The 18,701-nt window shown below is 36.5% G+C and overlaps 3 protein-coding genes across 5 annotated transcripts in view; 2 read left to right on the forward strand and 1 right to left on the reverse strand.

Moving 5' to 3' along the window:
• The first annotated feature begins 2,216 nt into the window (after nucleotides 1-2,216).
• LOC107668862 (3 beta-hydroxysteroid dehydrogenase/Delta 5-->4-isomerase type 1) lies at nucleotides 2,217-3,966 on the forward strand. The gene is given in 4 exon segments (XM_074186937.1): nucleotides 2,217-2,572; nucleotides 2,826-2,990; nucleotides 3,262-3,785; nucleotides 3,787-3,966. Coding segments are annotated over 4 exon segments (936 nt in total). The 5' UTR covers nucleotides 2,217-2,421; the 3' UTR covers nucleotides 3,883-3,966.
• Nucleotides 3,967-7,593: 3,627 nt separating this feature from the next.
• Nucleotides 7,594-15,359, forward strand: pla1a (phospholipase A1 member A). Of its 3 annotated transcripts, XM_016460954.1 has the most exons (12): nucleotides 7,594-8,581; nucleotides 9,309-9,525; nucleotides 9,614-9,791; nucleotides 10,033-10,141; nucleotides 10,936-11,037; nucleotides 11,255-11,347; nucleotides 11,421-11,606; nucleotides 12,012-12,101; nucleotides 13,716-13,824; nucleotides 13,932-14,087; nucleotides 14,208-14,330; nucleotides 14,519-15,359. In XM_016460954.1, exons 1-11 carry the CDS (start codon nucleotides 8,503-8,505, stop codon nucleotides 14,287-14,289), a joined length of 1,401 nt encoding a protein of 466 aa, XP_016316440.1. In that variant the 5' UTR covers nucleotides 7,594-8,502; the 3' UTR covers nucleotides 14,290-14,330; nucleotides 14,519-15,359. The 3 variants fall into 3 exon arrangements, with proteins under 3 accessions (XP_016316440.1, XP_016316439.1, XP_016316441.1); XM_016460953.1 differs by having other exon boundaries at nucleotides 14,208-15,359; XM_016460955.1 differs by having other exon boundaries at nucleotides 7,595-8,581; nucleotides 11,439-11,606; nucleotides 14,208-15,359.
• popdc2 (popeye domain cAMP effector 2) overlaps nucleotides 15,248-18,701 on the reverse strand; it is a 5,225-nt gene continuing 1,771 nt past the window's right edge. The window contains exons 2-4 of the mRNA XM_016460957.1: nucleotides 17,458-17,566; nucleotides 16,746-17,301; nucleotides 15,248-15,325 (exon numbers count right to left, since the gene is read on the reverse strand). Coding sequence (XP_016316443.1) covers nucleotides 16,795-17,301; nucleotides 17,458-17,566 — 616 coding nt within the window. The 3' untranslated portion in view covers nucleotides 15,248-15,325; nucleotides 16,746-16,794. The remainder of the gene's footprint in view (nucleotides 15,326-16,745; nucleotides 17,302-17,457; nucleotides 17,567-18,701) is intronic.

Here is an 18,701-nt window from a genome sequence, read left to right on the forward strand (position 1 = left end):
TTCACCATCTGTAAATACATGATTGTTAGAACAATACGTTTGAATGAAGCTTTGTTTCATCTGTTGTTGACTTGTATATGTATGTATTTATTGTGATGCTTGCTTTTATTCATTCCCTTACTCATTCCTTTATTCATGTTTCTTATTGTTGTAAATAAAATATTAATATTTTATTAATTCATGTATTAATTGCTTGACTGAAAATTTATGTATTCACATCGACTGCATTTGTTCAACTAGTGTATATTTATGTATAGCTATGTCACGACAAAAAAGTATATATTTTTGCAATTATTGGTTAGCATTTATCATTATTATTGCATGTAAGTGTTGGGGTGGGCAAACGATGCAATTCATTCTGGGGTAATCTTAATGTTTAAGTAGTAATACTTAAATTTTTAGAGTATAAAATCAACAGTCTTCTCCAAAGGCGAGATCTTCGAGCAGCTGCCCGACATATCCTTTGTGCAGATATTGCAAACGCTGAGGAAAACCATACTAGATTGTTGAGTTAGTGATGCTATGAGGTGTTAGTGCACCTGTCCCTCTTTTTTATTATTATTATTGCCGAACTTATAATTACATAAAAGATCAGGGAAAGATGGTTGTATCTAACAATGAACAATCATAATGGCATATATTATAAAGTGCTTATTACCCATTTTACTCATTTTACATTTCATAATTTAAAAGTTTAGTTCAGAAGTATCGAATCGATATTGACGATACTGCCTTGAAAAATATCGGTATCGTATCGAAAACAAAATAAGTGGTATCGCCCATCCCTTTTGTATTTAACAATATTACTGTTTGCACTGTAATTTCTTCATGGGCTTTTTTTTAGTCCTTTATTATTCAGGTAGGACAGTTGAGAGAGGACAGGAAAGCATTAGGTAGAGAGAGGAGGGTTGGGATCGGCATAGGACCTCAATCAGGGAAGCGAAACTCGCTGACAAGATTTATTTTTTGCATTTTAGCCTTTTATTATGATAGGACAGATCAGAGCTGACAGGAAGCGAAGTGGGAGAGAGATAGGGGTGGGAACAGGAAAGGCCTTCGAGTTGGGATTCGAACTCAGGACGCCCATATGTCGGCGTGCTACCCACAAGGCTATTGGCGCCGACGTTGCAATGTAATTTTGATCGCATAAATGCAGCTTTGGTGAGCATAATGTACTTCTTTCAAAAACATTTAAAAAATCTTACTGACCCCAAACTTTTAAACGGTAATGATGAATAATCACCACTGACATAATTCTAATTAATTCAGATGTAATCCATATATTGTACATGGTTGTGTGAACAGAACAGAATGTGTCGTACAACCTTGAGTGGTTCATGTTTTGGCTAAGTCATTAGACAGATTATCAGAAGACAAAGAACAACAACCCAAGGTCTGTAGACACGCAGAGTAAACGTAAAAGACTATTACACTAAAGACTGACTGAAGAATGTCCCCAGACTTTAACTATGCTCATATCCACATGAGCAATCTAAGCTAAGAGAAGTGGAAAAGTCAACATGATCAAATAACTGATAAAAAGCTGTGATGTTGACGTTTAAGCCAGTTTGTGTAAAACATATATTGGTATATAATCTAGTAATATTTTAGTAAAATAGCAATTTTATTTTATTTATTTTTATTTTATTTTGCACAAAATACAAATACAAATATGCTAAAAAATGAAACTTGAGAAATGGTTACTATACCCCTAGAATCTCCTTGTATCTTACTGTATCTTGTAGGATGTATCTTTCACATTGTCTATTTGATAATATGTAAAGTCATTGCATTAATAAAACCTATTCAGTTGATTTCATGTCAGTAGTGGCTTCTTTTTGTAAAAACAGGAATCCTAAAAATAAGCAGACTGCTGACTAACAGCTTGACACTGTTTCTCAAGGTCGCCGTGATTTTGCCAAGTAAGACATGTTCCTGGATCAACATCTTTTGTTGATCCTGGATCAACATTACTGTCCAAAAATATAGACTTAACCCAATCCCAATCCTTACCCATAATTTATTCCTAAAATCAGTGTGAAATGATAGCTGATTTACAAGGGTGTAGAAGCACCTAACCCTGATCGTAAGCCTAAAACAGATATTTCCCGAAAAGTTATCCCTCAATTCTGATTGGTTGGTTGGAATGTTGTTCCAGGATCAACAAGGATGTTGATCCTGGAACATGTTGTACTTGGTGAAATCACGTTCACCGTTTCTCAACTCCCATCCCCAGCCCATGGCATTGAGGCTGTCCTTGGCAATGAGGCTTAAAAATGAACCACCCTCCCAGTCCGCGCCACCATCTCTAAAGGCTCATCACATCACTGTGGTTTCCAGACTGCCCTCTGGAACGATTTAATCAAAGTGGCATAATACAAAGTGTTACCCAGGAGTGAAGTGGTGCTGGTGGCACTTGCCATGACTCTGTCAGGAGATGTGTGTGTTGTGACGGGAGCCTGCGGGTTTCTGGGAGAAAAGCTGGTCAGGCTGTTGCTGGAAGAGGAGAAGCTTTCTGAGATCCGACTGCTGGATAGAAACATCCAGTCTGAGCTAATACAGTCTCTTGATGGTAAGTTATACTTCCCTTACAGCATTTCTCATCTTGTATTTCTCCTATTTGCGGGATTCTGTTGGTCACCTTTTGTATCCTTTGTCTTCCTGTTTTGCACTTGAAATCAGCATTTGCTTGTGAATATTAAGACTAGAGACAATGTAAACTGTTCAGATGCCATTATCATTTCTGTCTTTTTTTTACTTTCTCAACTCTTTGTAAGCAACAAATTGAGGCTGTTGTCAATGTGTTTCTCTGCTTGTGTCCTCAGATTGCAAGGGAGAGACTAAAGTGAGTGTTTTTGAGGGGGATATCAGGGACTGTGAGCTACTGAGAAGAGCCTGTAAAGGAGCAGCACTTGTTTTCCACACTGCATCTCTCATCGATGTCATTGGAGCAGTTGAATACAGTGAATTATATGGAGTTAATGTCAAAGGTGAGAGTTCTGTGCTGGTCATTAGCACATGGTAACAAGACTCGATCAAAACACTGAATCTCTTGAAACTAATGGAATCCTGTAATGCAATTATTTAAATTTTAATTATTTTAGTTATTTTTTTATGGACACTGTAAATTAAAACCTTGGAGTCAAATAGGTTGGGAACTACTGATTTAAATGATACGTGCATTAGCACATCAAATAAAACCATATGCCAACACTACACAATATAGTAATCAGAGACAATGAAATTGTTTTTCCATTACAGGAACACAGCTGCTGCTCGAGACCTGCATCCAAGAAAATGTGGCCTCCTTCATTTACACCAGCAGCATTGAGGTGGCTGGTCCCAATCCCCACGGTGATCCAATAATTAATGGCGATGAGGACACCCCTTACTCCTCCTGTCTTAAGTTTAGCTACAGCAAAACCAAGCAGGAGGCTGAACAGATTTGCCTTCAGGCCAATGGAGAGCTGCTCCATAATGGAGGTCATCTGGCTACCTGTGCACTGAGGCCCATGTACATCTATGGACCAGGCTGTCGATTTACTTTAGGCCACATGAGGGATGGAATCCGCAATGGAAATGTGCTGCTGAGAACATCACGACGTGAGGCAAAAGTGAATCCTGTATATGTGGGAAACGCAGCCCTGGCACATATACAAGCAGGTCGGGCTCTCCAAGATTCCCAGAAAAGGGCTGTGATGGGTGGAAACTTCTATTACATCTCAGACGACACGCCTCCTGTAAGCTACTCTGACTTTTACTATGCTGTTCTTTCACCATTAGGCTTTGGGATACAAGAGAGGCCCATTCTGCCCTTCCCACTTCTGTATCTTCTGTCGTTCCTCATGGAATTACTGCACGTTGTGCTCCGACCCTTCCTGAAGTTCACTCCTCCCTTAAACAGGCAGCTACTGACCATGTTAAGCACACCCTTTAGTTTCTCATATCAAAAGGCCCACAGGGATTTTGGATATAGCCCACGCTATGACTGGGAAGAGGCACGTAAGTGCACTAGCGACTGGTTAGCATCTGTCTTACCCACAGAGAGACAACAAATTAATTTGAAATAAATTAACAGCATGTTTAATAATACTGTGCTACCTGTATTTCTAAGCAGTAATGTTCTGCCTGATGTATTATAGCAAACTTTTCTTCTAATTAGATCCGCGGTAGTAGAAAACATTCGCTGTGTAATGTTTAGTGAATAATGCTTGTTTTATGGTTAAAAAATGACTGAATATTATTTACACATCTCACAAATAGAAATAAATATCCATATAAAGAAGTAGTAGTAATAAAAAGTACTAAAACCTTTTACTTATTTAAAAAAACGATTTTATGACCAATTTTATTTTATTACTTGAATAATGTATTTTAAAATAAAAAAAAAAAAGTTCAGAAATAAAGACAAGCCAAGTATCAATGCTGTTTAGACAGTACTTAATGAATTTCAAATGCCTTGCAATTAAACAAGATGTTGTGGTAATTCATAGGCCTACCTGTCTGAGTCTGTATATTACTCCACTCGTCTGTTGTTGTCGTTTTTTTTTTTTTTTTTTTTCTTTGGAGTTGCTGGATGTAAGGAGAGTGTCCAGATAGGATTTAAGTTCCTTATGAAAAATAAAAAAGTAAGGCTTAGCACCCTGAAATTTACATTTATGTAAGAAAAATTTCGCTAGAAAAATAAACAAATTTATCAAGAAATATTGGTCCTTTGCATCTTTATCAAAATTGTGCTGACCAAATAAAACATCTTTGTATAACAAAGAAAAACTTTGCGATGAAAATGTGCATACAAAAATACAGAAATCCATCCAGAACATACTTGTATATGTGCATTCCCAGAAGAGATGAGAAATAGATTCGTCTTCAGCACCACAAAAAGAACATAAAGAGTCAATATCAGGAAACATTCTTTTTAAGTAAAGCTTTACAGGATAAAAAAGATGAAGTAATTTGTAGGACACATCCTTGACCTTATTGGTTATTAAATATTTAGACGACAAAGTCCACACTTTCTTCCATGGAATGTTGATAAACTGGCCATTCCAGTAGGACACAATGTACGGGAGAGAAGCAATCTCATTCTGAAATAGCTGTCTAATTCTCCTGTTCCGACCAGAAGAGTTAGATAAAAAACAAATATTCCCAATCATTGTATCAAAAGGATGAGCAACTGACAAAGAAATCTGGGATCTGGCTGAGTCTCTGAGAAGAGTTATTGCTCCATAAGGAATGGCATCCATTACTATAGCAAACTCTCGTGGAGTGACAGGTATGTTATACTTGTTCAAAAACTCTGAATATGAATACAAGTGTCCATCAGCATTGATTAATTGAGAGACCAAAATAAAATTATTATTCACCCAATCTAGGAAAACCAATGACTTATTTTTATAAAGAATATCACAATTATTCCAAATAAAGTACCAGTGAGGACTAAAATTGTGCTTATATATAAGGTGCTAGGCCAAAAGTGCTTGTTTATGAAAATTTGTTAATTTAAGGGGCAATTTAGTGATGTTGTAGTTGCATAACAATAAGAAAGGGAGACCTTTGTTGTCGTTTAGTGGTGACTGTTGCGGAGTTTTCAGTGACCTGTATTGCATGTTGCAAGTTTTTATTCATTTACAGACATATGGAGAACAAGTAATTTTGAGGAAACATGCTAAGTATCGTGAATATTTGATAAATGCTGTGAAATTGATCAATAAATGTTATTATAACTTTTATATATGATATCCAAATAAAATTGAAAACAGATTTGTCAGCTTGCCTGGCAGGATTAAATATATTGTGTCCCTTTAAAAGGAAGAAACTATTTAGTCTCTTTTAAGAAAATATATACTTTAAAATTTCATGAATAACATTCTGTAAGCACAAGCAGCATTTGTTCTGTGTAGTGAACTATTTTTGCATCACAATATTAGTGTTATTATATATTATATGATTTTAAATCCTTTTGCAGGCTAAAATAACATAAAAGTATAAGTGCAACAATCTGCTCACCATCTGACCTATGATATCCTATGACCTAATTCATGTACATAAATTGAAGTTTAACCTGGGTCCACACATCTTAAAAGAGGAGGAGGAAGCAGAAGCCCATCAGTTCCAGTTATTAAAGAATTAGCCATTAATCAATACTTCATCATAATAACCATGGCCGGACTTACCATTGGGCTTGAGTGGGCTGCAGCCCATGGGCCCCGCCTTCGCCCGTTTACATTTGTTTGATTTGTTCATTATATGCCAGTCAGAATTCTGAAATTATTAGCCGCATTTCCACTGCGCACGCAAGATCTAAACGGGCCAGCCGGGGCTACAGCTTACAACTACGACCTTCGAGGCCACAATCAAACAGCATAAACTGGTATTTATGATTATTTCACATAGAAGAAGGACACACGTATTGAATCGCGTCTGCACCGACTGGTTTGTTATCACATGGCTAAGTTACTTTAAACAGCTCCATTAAGCCTTTAGCCCCAAAGAGCGCACATTTAGAAAGATAGATAAATTCTCAAATGTTCACACCTCATTTCTTTACAGAGGATGATTCTATATTACTATATTAATGTTCCACTAAATTATGCGATCATCTGATGAGTTTTGAACGCTCTCTTTCGTCTTACTGCCATTAGCCTACACATAGTGGGGAATAAATGTCATCAAAATGATTTTAAATAAAAAAGCTATTTAATGAGTTTCTGTTTTTATAACATAGCTATGCCTATGATATAGGACTTGGCCTATCACACAAACAAGAGTCCTGTTTTTTTTCCCGAATATCTGCACGATTGCAAATGTACAATAAACAACAACTTATAGAGTAACTTTCAGACACAAAATTCCATTTTGCTCCGTCAGACCTCAAAGCATATGTTTGTGTATCTTGTGTTACTCCAGAATGATGTTCTATTTTAGGGCATTTGTAGTGTAGGTATAGGGCCCAAATATGACCTCAAGCCCAGGCGGGCCCCCGCCCCCCTAAGTCCTGCCCTGATCACAACATACTGCTGTGATTGTACCATCGGTAATATGTCTCCCGCCTTTGATCCCGCCTCACTCTATGGTACTCCTCCTCGGCCTGATCCAGCTCGTATCGTATTTTGCAAAGTGGAGGAAAGTGGAGAGCGGGCCACCTCCAGAAGCTCTTCCTCTTTTTCCTCCTCTCTCCCTGCCTCCTTTCTCCTTCCATCCCCAACAGGCGTCTCATATAAAGACGACGACTCGACGAGGATGGTTCTCCGCAATGATGGTGGTGTATTTGAGTAGTAGGCTACACAGTGTTCGTGAATTGTGTACTACACACTCCATATCAGTCGCTTGTTTGTTATATTGTCCCATGATATGATCTTCACTCCCTAATATTTGCTATCAGAAAACTCCTAAACTTCAGGCTACCAGATTTTTTCAAGTATTTAAATACTGTAATAAGCGGCACGTTCTAACTGTCACATAATTCTAAAAATAAAAATATTTAATTTTGCTTGAAGTACCAAAAAAACCTTTTTTTTTCAGCTGATGAACGATAAAAACATCGACACTCAATCAGAATCAATCCTGCTGTCACGAGCTCGAGAATTTAAAGCGGCAGACGAGCATGGCAGCATCCGCTCGTTCGCTGGTGTGGACGCTAGTCTTTATAGTTGTCGTTCTTGGTATATTGTCGCGACGGGCTACTTTAAGTTTTGGACATGTTAAAACGACAAAGAAACGAATGAATGAGAAAAAGAGCTGAAAACTGCTTGATATTAAAATGAGTTAAGCTCAACAAGCCGCTAAAAGAGCAGCCATCTTTTCCGTCCTGGCGCGTAGGCCTATTCACGTAAACACATCAATATCATTGTATAATGCTCAGATTTTTCTGGTACCATTTACAAAGTAAAGCAACAGCACGTTTGCAAAAGATAGCCCTATGGGGGAGTCTGAACCTGAACAAACAAACAGTTGATGATAATGTCTTTCAAGTGGGGCCAATTGATTGTGTTCATTTCACTTAAATCCAGCTAAAACTCGTCTGAGAGTTTTGGCTCAACACTGTGCCAAAGAGGCCAGAGTCCGGCCTCTGGACAAACAATCAAACATTTCATCTGTGAGGTCATCGGTTCACCACCAGCTGCAGACCAGTGGACAGATCATTTGTTTTTCATTGTTGTAGTAGTCAAAGCCCAGAAAGATTCTCCACTAGCTACACAAGCTATCACAGGATGGAAGCTGGGAATTAATGCCTCTCATGCTGACATGGTTTATAACAGCACACCAGGAATGGAAGGAAAAACCATTCATCTCGCTTAATCGGATATTGAAGCATTTTTCTCAGAACAAAGCATTGTGTAACAGATTGTGGCTGGATATTAAGTGGATTCCAGGCTTCTTAGGACAACTAACTGAAGAAAAGGAACAAAATGCATTGAAAGGACGCAGAAAGAGAAAGAATTATTTTGCACCCAGTGAAAAACCTAACCAGCAGAAACATCTAACTCAGCTGATTTCATCATGTTGATCAGTAAAGCCATGGCTTGGAAATGGATCAAGACTTTTGTTTATTTGTCAATGTGCATCACCTCTGCTGTGGGTAAGTTCAGTTTAGTTCACTATCGCATAGAGTAAATCTTTAATTGTTCCAATCGTATTGGGTAAATGCACCACACCTGAATTCAATCAGCAGTTTTTAGTTAGTAGTGCAGATGTTTATCTGGAGAAAGAGAAACACTGAAAACTTAAGTTATAGTGTGTCTGTAGTGATTCACTGACCAGCATTTGTTAATATAAGTATGTACAGAATTTGATTGTAGTGATTGTAATGTTTACAAATCCATTGATTCATTGAAAGCCCAGTAAATTAAATTAAACTAAACCAGAGACCATTTGACCTCTTTAAAATATACACAGAAGCACACAGAGAATTACAAAATGGAGGTACAAAGTCAAAACCATATCAAAAATAGCATGTTGAATTGCTCGGATCAAAATAAAAAATGCATTACTTTAACAGTACTTGTATTTTTGGTGGCTGCAATTTAACATGTTTTAAAATGTATTCGCCTTCCAAAGTTCATTTCCAAAATATGCAGCTTTTGAAAATACCTTTATATTTAATTTTATACCTTTACTTAATATAATCTTTATTTAATATATAATATTTTACTTTACAAATTCAATTCTACAAAGTCAAACTTACACATCTGAGGACAGCAGTGTCTGGTGAATCCGGTGAAGCCACCAATTACAGGTTAAAATCACAACTTTTTGGCCTTGTACTGTTTGGCATACTCATGAATTCCATGCATACAACTTTACAGGTAACGAGAAAGCATCCCCCAAGTGTGCCGACTTCAACAACACCACTTGGCTGGAATACAGACAGGGCGCCAAGCTCCAGGTTCAGTACCTTCTTCTTACACGAAAGAATGCAGACTGCGCCAGCCTCTTCACACAGGACTGCCTCAACCATACCCAGAAACACACGGCTTACTTCAACTCATCCCTCCCCACTAAAGTCATTGTTCATGGATACAGGTGAAGCATTTAATCAGCAGCATTTTATAATAGGAAAGCATGTGAATGACCTTTTACACAGATGACTCTTTGATATACTGTGTTTCAGGGCTCTGGGCAGTAAGCCTTCCTGGGTGAGTGGCTTAGCCCAGGCTCTACTGCGGGAAGAGGACGTGAATGTTCTGGTGGTGGACTGGGTCTATGGAGCCTCCTTTGCTTATAACCTGGTGGTAGAGAACTACAAGGAGGTGGCAGTGCAGATATCAGTGCTTATCAATCAGCTTACGGTAAAAGTCTCAGTGTTTTGGTCATGTCCAAGTAGTATAGAATCCATTGTTGTAACTGACCAATACTAAATACTATTGACGGCTAAATACTAAAGGCTAAATACTGTGAGCAGTGTCCATTTAGTATAAGTAATAAACATAATAACATTTATCAGTACACAGAGAATCACAGTAAATGCATAGGAAGTACATGGTGAAGAATAATGTAAGTACATTTTTGTTGTTTTTGTGTCCGTTGTAGAAATATGGAAGCACGCTGGAATCTTTTCATTTCATTGGTGTGAGTCTTGGAGCACACGTGTCTGGATTTGTTGGGACCCTATTTGAAGGCAAGCTGGGTCGAATTACAGGTAATATTTTAATAAAATTCCTAAAATATATGAATATACAGTGAGATCCAAAAGTAAGAGACCATATTGAAAATATAGGTTTGAAAATCTTCAAAAGCTGTTATTGAAGCAAATGCGGACATAACATATACAATTTAGCAAATATATTAAAATAATTAAAAATTATACTAAAATTATCTGTAAACAATAAAAATAAATTAAAGCAACACTATGTAACTTTTGGCGCTCTAGCGGTTAATAAACAGAACTGTACGCATCCCGCGGAAGAACATTGTAACCGGAGCTACTTCTCCAAGTTTGTGTCAATGGCGATTCACGCAGGTATGTGTTACTCCGCAGCGGTGACGACCCGAACACGCTACAATAGTCTGAATATAAGCACTTATTATAAGAGTACCGTAGTGATTCGGGATAAGACAAAAAGGCGGTTTGGAAGATGAATTCATTATGTACTCGCTCATTATATACATTTTGCAAATTTTGACCACAGAAAAGTTACATAGTGCTGCTTTAATATATAATTAAATTTTGTCCCAATGAGACCTTTGAAGATGCTACACTTGTGAGTGAAACAAAGACCAACACTGCACCACACTGAATGAGGCTTTCTGACAAAGGCTGCAAGAGCACTTCAAACAAACAATGAGAAATTGTTATGCCACGCAGCCTTGGCAAGAAAACAAGACCTTGTTTGACCATTTAAAGTGTTTAAAATGTATGTGGAACCCTAAAAGTGGCTAAATGTGAATCATTTAGTATAATGCAGAACATATATCAGAGTTTTGTGCCCTCAGGTCTGGACCCAGCAGGCCCAATGTTCAAGAGTGCTGATCCATTTGACCGTCTGGATTCATCTGATGCTTTGTTTGTTGAGGCAATACACACTGACTCTGACTGTAAGAGTGAATCATTCCTTTGGCTGAAATTACATAAACTGATTTTTATTTTTTCAAGAACAGTCTAATATTGATCTGGGCATGTTTTTTGACAACTTTATTATCTTGATTTACTATCTAACCGCAAGACTTTGTATAAGTATACCGTTGGTGCTATTGTCAGTACAGAAGTAGATTATTTGTGCACAACTGAACTGAATATCTGTGCATTTGCCAGACTTTGGTATTTCTATTCCTGTTGGGCATGTGGACTTCTTCTTAAATGGCGGAATGGACCAAGCCGGTTGTGCACGCTCAAGGTTTGCTTCAAGTAAGGGGACAACAAAAGCTGTGACATTAAGCTAAATTAAATGTACCATAGCTTGATGATGAGAATCTGTCAGTTTTTATCTACTTTCCAGTGTATGGTTATGTCATTTGTGACCACATGAGGGCACTGCACGTCTACATGAGCGCCCTGAACAGCTCCTGTTCCCTTATTGGTTTCCCCTGCTCCAGTTATGAGGAATTCCTGGCAGGAAAATGCGTCACCTGCGAGGGCCCCTTCAATGGCACATGCCCGCAAATAGGTAATGATGAGTAAGCAGAATGTTTTAAAGGAACATCTTTTTAGAAAGTGTTTAAAGAAACATCTTTGTCTATTTATGAACACACATAGTGTAAAAAAGTGGAAAAGTTTTCATATTTACCAAAGTATTTGAAAGTAAAAAGTGAACTTTTTTCTGAATAATAATTCTGAGGGGTTTTGCATGCTAATCTAATCTTGGATGGTTATGACATTGATGTTCTAGTTCATGTAGTTGTTCAATCAGGCATTTCTTTTGTATACATGAATGTTTTACTCCAACTGGACAATGTATCACTTGAGGCTGATTATGTAACAACAGGATAATGTTGTTTCATGTAATGAATGACGCAAGCCTTGCCCAGGTGTGCTCCTTCACTGTCTGTTTTTATATGTGTATGTATTTCAGGCTTGTTAAAGAATAGTGGGATAACAGCTAATCCCCTGCCAAATCAAGAGAAGGCCTATCTCCTGACCACTGCTACGGCTCCTTATTGTGGTGTGTATGATTTTGTGCATATTGTCATTTATCAAAAGTTCACTCTCACAGATAATGTAGGTATTAACCAGTGTTGGGGGTAACGCATTACAAGTAATGCAAGTTATGTAATCTGACTACTTTTTTGAAGTAACTAGTAAAGTAATGCGTTACTTGACTGACAGCTCTTGTGTTGCCATATTGAGAGAAATCGGGAGTAAGTGCAAAGGCATTGTGTGCGCTGTGTAAACATGATGTTACTGTAGTAGACTAAATGTGAACATGCATTTACTCATCTCACCTGCACAAAAACAGATTCAGTGTTCCTCAACATAAATAAAAACAGTCAAATGCAAACTCGGAATATTACACAAACCTGCAATAATTAAATGTGTTAAATATGGACAAATACCATTTATGTATTTAATCTCATTTTATTAACCAGTGTCTTTGCTACTGATCTTCGATGATCCAATTCAACCATACTAAGCAAAAATGACACATTTGTGTTTCATTTTTGTTATTGCTGAATAGTGTAGACTTTTTTTCTCCTGCATCATATTCTTCATGCAATTTGTTTAGGCCGCGTCCTCTACTGCACAGACGTGAATTTACATTTCCTTCACTTCTGGTGTGAAAGGGCTTTTACTTTTGTAAAAGAAGAAACGTTTTTATATAAAAAAAAAAACAAGCAAGCCCTGCGCATATTTAAAAAGTAACTCAAAAGTAACATAACGCATTCCATAAAAATTTACTTTTTTACTTTTTTATTTTTATTCTTTTTTTTTTTTTACTTTAATTACTTTTTTAATGAACGTAATTACTTTCTTTTTTAGGGAGTAACGCAATATTGTAATGCATTACTTTTAAAAGTAACTTTTCCCAACACTGGTATTAACATCTTGGTATTAACAGCTTTTTAGTAAGGATGCATCAGAGTGATCAAAAGTGACAGTAAAGTTTTGTAATTTTACATTACAAAAATTCCATTTCAAATAAATGCTGTTGTTTTGAACATTTTATGCATTAAATAATTCTAAAAGAAAGTATAACAGGTTTCTACAAAAAAATATTAAAGGGATAGTTCACCTAAATATGAAAAGTCTGTCATTAATTACTGACCCTCATGTCGTTCCAAACCTGGACTATATTAATGATGTCCTTACTACCTTTCTGGGCCTTGAACGTGGTAGTTGCCTATGCAGGGTCAGAAAGCTCTCGGATTTCATCAAAAATATTTTAATTTGTGATCTGAAGACGAACAAAGGTCTTGGAACGACACGAGGGTGAGTAATTAATGACAAAAAAAATCCTTTTTGGGTGAACTAACACTATAAACTCTTTTAAACATTGATAATAATAAGAAATGTTTCTTGAGCAACAAGTCAAGATATTAGAATGAATTCCGAAGACTGGAGTAACTGCTGCTGAAAACGGTTATTTAAGATTGTAATAATATTTCAAAATGTTACTGTATATTTGGTAAAATAATAATGCAGGTTAGCATAAGAGACTTCTTTAAAAACATTTTAAAAAATTTTGTGTATTACTCTGTTTAAGAGTTTATAAATGTGTTGTGTTAATGAAAAATACAGCCAAATAATCCCACTCATGCCCTCCTACTCTTTTTTTCAGTGCATCACATCCTAGTGGAATTGAAGGTTTCCCCTTTAGACAAGGCTGCTGATGTTCAGCTCACCCTGATCTCTGTGGGACACCCCGAGACAGAGCTGAAACTCAAACTGTATGTATTATATTTCCAACAAGCCATAGCCTGTTCTTTTATTGCATGTTTACTCCTTTAACTGTTTAAATCAGGTGTGTGAATATCTTTGTACATATGTATTTCAGAAATACAGATGAATTGTTGCATAAAAAGGTGGCTGCACACCCAGAGCAACTGTGTAAAATTGACTCCGTGCAGCTGAAAAACACAGGAGCACGATTCTACAGACAAGGAGATATTCATTTTGAGTATATCTGCATCTCTGAAGTCCCTCAAACCAGGTAAATGCAGCCACAATGTTTGCCTTTAAACTCTTTTTCTCTTTCTGGGTACTCATTACACTATATGTCCCATCATGTAACACTGCATTTAATAATACTGTATTTCTGTTCAATTTGCAGAGGGCTGGATCCATTATGTGTGAAGAACATTAATATTGGACGGGGAGTGCCATGGTCACACGACTTTGTACAGTTGTGCTAAATTAAAAGAACAACACAAAATCTACTTAAGAGAGCTCGTACGTAAGTCGTAAATTAGTGAGACTCAAGCGAAGGTCACACACTAAATCTTGGGTTGGGAGGCATTAAAGCTTGGCGACAAAGACATAAATAGGATACAAGGGGACTGAAATGCTTAAACTCTGTTAGATATATTTATTAAGTTTTAGCACTTATATAATGTACAATATGATTTTTGTGCTCTGTTCCAGAGAGTGTTAGTGAAATATCAGCCAAGAGGAATCAAGTCAGTCATTCAACACTCAGTAGTTCTTTTTTGTGTTAAAATGTGTGTTGAAAGTACTGGTTCATTATCAATGATTAAAATGTTTGGAGTGGTGCAATACTCAAGGTACTTTTCATTATTTTGGCACTCTGATTAGCGTCTCTAACTGCATACTGCATTCTTGATATTAAAAATTCAAATCTGTTCATTTACGTTTAGTGATAAGTCACATTTTGAACCCAGCACTTAACAATTGGCCCCATGAAAATACATTTTCATCAAATGGTCAGTGTACAGTCTCAGAAGATGATGCGGAAGCATTTACTAACTTCCTATTATGATAAAGCACACACTTTTGTAATAAATCTCATTATCTATCTAATATAACTCTGAAGTGCTGTTAAAATTCATTTGTGTTTCAAAATCTAATTTGTTGCCTGTCTCATGTATTCCAAACAGATTTAAGTAACTAAGCACATGCCAATAAAAATAAAACAGTCATTTTATGTGTAATGTGGAATCATATATAACAGTATCTGTTTTGGGAGGTTTGATCTTTTGTCATGTCACTGTCCAAAACAAAAGGACATTTAAAGAATATTTTTACTGTGCGGTGTTAATGTTGTCTTCCTTTGTATGAGGGGAAACCGATTCGATGGTGATTTTGGTGGAGGAATCGTTCAGATGTTATGGTCTTTACACTGCTGAAACCATTCCTACAGCTTTGGGGTGTCAGTAGGGGCCAGTGGGGCACCTCCTCTTTGGAATCGAAGTCTTCCTGGATTATCATCCTCTGTTAGATTTATGGAAAAAGGTGACACATTAAAATGTAATTGAGAACACTGCAATAAATCCCATAAATCAATTCAGCATGTTTGTATCCATCAGTGTAGTTCACATATTGTTTTCTGTAGCCCAGGCTGTATTTCTGGACATGATCCAAATATATAATTCCTTTGGAAACTAGCGTGTGAAGGTCATGTCTCAGATGACAGCAGAACCCTCCTCCTCCCACAGCTGTCCCACTATCCTGTACCCTACAAAGTGCAATATGGCCCTTGTTGGCAAAGCCAAGTATTTCGGATCCCTGGATGTCTCAAACCCCTTCCAGACTTTCATCCAGCCTCTGGCACAAGTCAGTGTATGTGGAACAATAAAACCAGCCTTCTCTTAAGCATAGAAACATCTATCAAAAAATATCCTAGGACGGAAACACTGAATATAACTCCACTACCATGTACTAAATAAAACTTAGTTATCTCTCACCCAAGGAAGCCTTTTCCTCTTACCAGAATGCACGTGTGTTAAATGAGGACATACTTTGTGTTGTGTTTGTTAAAGTTGAAGATACTCTAATTATTACAGAACACCCTACACAAATTAATGTAGAAATAATGACTATTAATTGCATTAAATCATGAACGAATAGTATCAATATAGCCTATTAATAATAATAATAACACGCCTACAATGTAAATTAAAGTTAAGATATTTATTATTATTTTAATTAATTGAAATCTAATTTTAATTACATTTTAAATCAATAGCATTATCAATATAATAATAATTATTATTATTATTACTAGTACTATAGGCCTACAATATAATGTAATGTAAAAGCAAAATTCTAAAAAATATAATGTAAAAAATTAAATATAAATGAATATGGTATTATTAATGTAATATTATTATTATTATTATTATTACAAGCCTAAAATTAAATCAATTAAATTATATTGATAACACTATTCATATATACAAGTATATCATCAATATAATCATCATGAATTTAATAAAATAACATAATAATAATATTTTTACAAGCCTAATATTAAATTATGCAAAAAAATTAAATATATAAGTGAACAGTTTTATCAATATAATCCAAATAAATTTAATAATAATAATAAATTATAATTAAAACAGTATTCTTCTAGCATAATTATTTTCAATATAATTATGATATATTATTATATTAACTGACATCCCTTCCTTGCATATGAATTTATCAAATGGCAGTAAAGTCATAAATATAATCCAGGTCAAAAAGAAGTATACACTATAACAATTGATCATGCATATTCATCACTCTGCATTCTCTTAATCAGTCATTGTTTGTGCAGTTCAGTGTCCAGTTAGTGCAGTTGTGCCTTTTCATGCAAACCAGCCCCATCTTTACCCACCTACCCATCAATCCTTCCTTGTGTACTTACATTGTGATTTAAGAAGTGTCCCAGTGTGTTAGCATCAACACCCCAACCTTTACTTCAAATAATCTCTCTCACTCCCATAGTCCATTAGAGAGCCTGTCATATCAGCAAAGTCCTCCAGAACCAAGCTTGTTGAATCCTCACGGGAGGGCATCTCGGTGTCTGAGGGCCAGAGCTGGTGTGGAGGTTTGGGCACAGGGGTCTTTCCCTGGTCCGGATGGACGTTTCTTGCTTCTAAGGCCTGGTTAGACTGGGCTGGATCAATCGGCACGACTGTAGCATCTCCTTGGCTCCCCCTGGGCGGTGAACTAGCACAGCCACCCTCACTGCCCTGTGGCGAGGGGGTGAGGACGTGGTAGAGACTGGGCAGACGGATATCAAGGCGCACACCACTCTTGGCAAACAGCTTGTCATTGAGCGAGTACAGTTTGTCAGCAATGTCACTCCCGAGCATGACTGAGAAAAGTCGGGCAATGTAACGATCCTTAGACAGCAGAAGGTAAAGCCGACGTCTGCGCCAAGAGATGTAACGGCAGTCCGTCTCTGCGGTCAGTGTCACCTGAGGTCAAAAGGGTCATGAGAAGTTTAAGGGCATGCAATATTTCATGGTTGTATGAACACTGAATAAGTTTGCTCAATGGCACAGGCTAAAAGAAGTTGCCAAGATGTACCGGATCACATTGGTACTAATTATAAAAACAGTATGTTATCTTACCTGGAAGTTGCCCTCCTCTGTAGGTCTTAGAGACTCCCATTCTGGAGAATCAAGAAACTGGTGAGGGAAGATATAATGGAGAAACTGACCTTCTAAGGACACTCTAATCCTGTAAAAGCAAAAGATCTGGTTTTAAACACAAATGCTAAGTCCTTAGAAATGTACCTTTTGTATTCATGTTCATTTAATATGGATTTGAAAAACATTTGTAACATTTTCAAGAAGCATGAAATGAAAATTCACTCTAAATGCACAGTATTTAGAGTGAAATACATTACAATACAGAAAAAAGATCAGTCGCTACTTCCGCTACTTCCATTTATCGCAAAATGTAATGACTAAAGGAAAAAGGATTTTAACATTTATTTTAACCTTAAATACATATGAGTGTACACATCTTAAAAAAAAATTTAAAAAAATGTAAAAAAAAATTTCAAGGTAAATATCACAAAAACCATAAATGAATCATTCAAAAATATAATTATGTTTTTGGGAAGTTTCACCATATTTCACATGACAGTCATGAGGTCTGCAGGGGTCTATTTCCTAAGTAATAATTTTTTTGTTTGCAACATGATTTGGCACACAAAAGTGTTTAATTAAGCAGCAAAGAAGTTTTATATATATATATATACATATATATATATGCCTTATTTATTATTTTAACCACTTATTACACAACATTTCACCACAAAAATAATTAAGGCAATAAAAGAATTAGGACAAAAATGTTTTAAAACCTTACCAGTTTGTTAGTTCTCTTATAATCCATTACAGCGTACAAAACAATCGTAGCAAAATGGCAGCAGCTGCGTTTGTATGAAACGAGCAAGTCCGCGATACCAGGATGACATAATTAAATAATTGTACACCATTATGAATCGAGTTTTAATATTTTATTAGCTAAACAAACGCAAAGCTTCCACCAAGAAAAAATTGTTCAAGCAAGAGTACAGCGTCGACTGCTGTTACCCGGATGAGCCTGTGTTATTAGCTTTTACCGGTTGTTATCGAGGGATGGCATACCTTGGAATGTCGCGACTGACTAATCAGAATCAAGTATTCCACAGGGCCGTGTAATAATCTGAGATAACAACCGGCTGGATGTACATTATCCCTTACTTAATAGGCCTACTAAAATAACACGTGTAAATCAGTAGTTTTACATTGTGTCATAATTTTTGATTCACGTTATTTTCAGTGCTATATGGGATGAAACTTCATAACTGTAACAATTTCCAATC

Source organism: Sinocyclocheilus anshuiensis, unplaced genomic scaffold (assembly GCF_001515605.1).
Source record: "Sinocyclocheilus anshuiensis isolate Anshui unplaced genomic scaffold, SAMN03320099.WGS_v1.1 scaffold136, whole genome shotgun sequence".
NCBI classification, from domain to species: Eukaryota; Metazoa; Chordata; class Actinopteri; order Cypriniformes; family Cyprinidae; genus Sinocyclocheilus; species Sinocyclocheilus anshuiensis.

What these genes read in the sequence shown, in the direction of transcription:
- pla1a (XM_016460953.1), top strand. Translation starts at nt 8,503, where the DNA reads ATGTTGATCAGTAAAGCCATGGCTTGGAAATGGATCAAGACTTTTGTT. An exon ending in ACGCTCAAGGTTTGCTTCAA is followed by an intron (nt 11,348 to 11,420) that starts GTAAGGGGACAA and finishes AGAATCTGTCAG; the next exon opens with TTTTTATCTACTTTCCAGTG. An exon ending in ACAGAGCTGAAACTCAAACT is followed by an intron (nt 13,825 to 13,931) that starts GTATGTATTATA and finishes TATGTATTTCAG; the next exon opens with AAATACAGATGAATTGTTGC.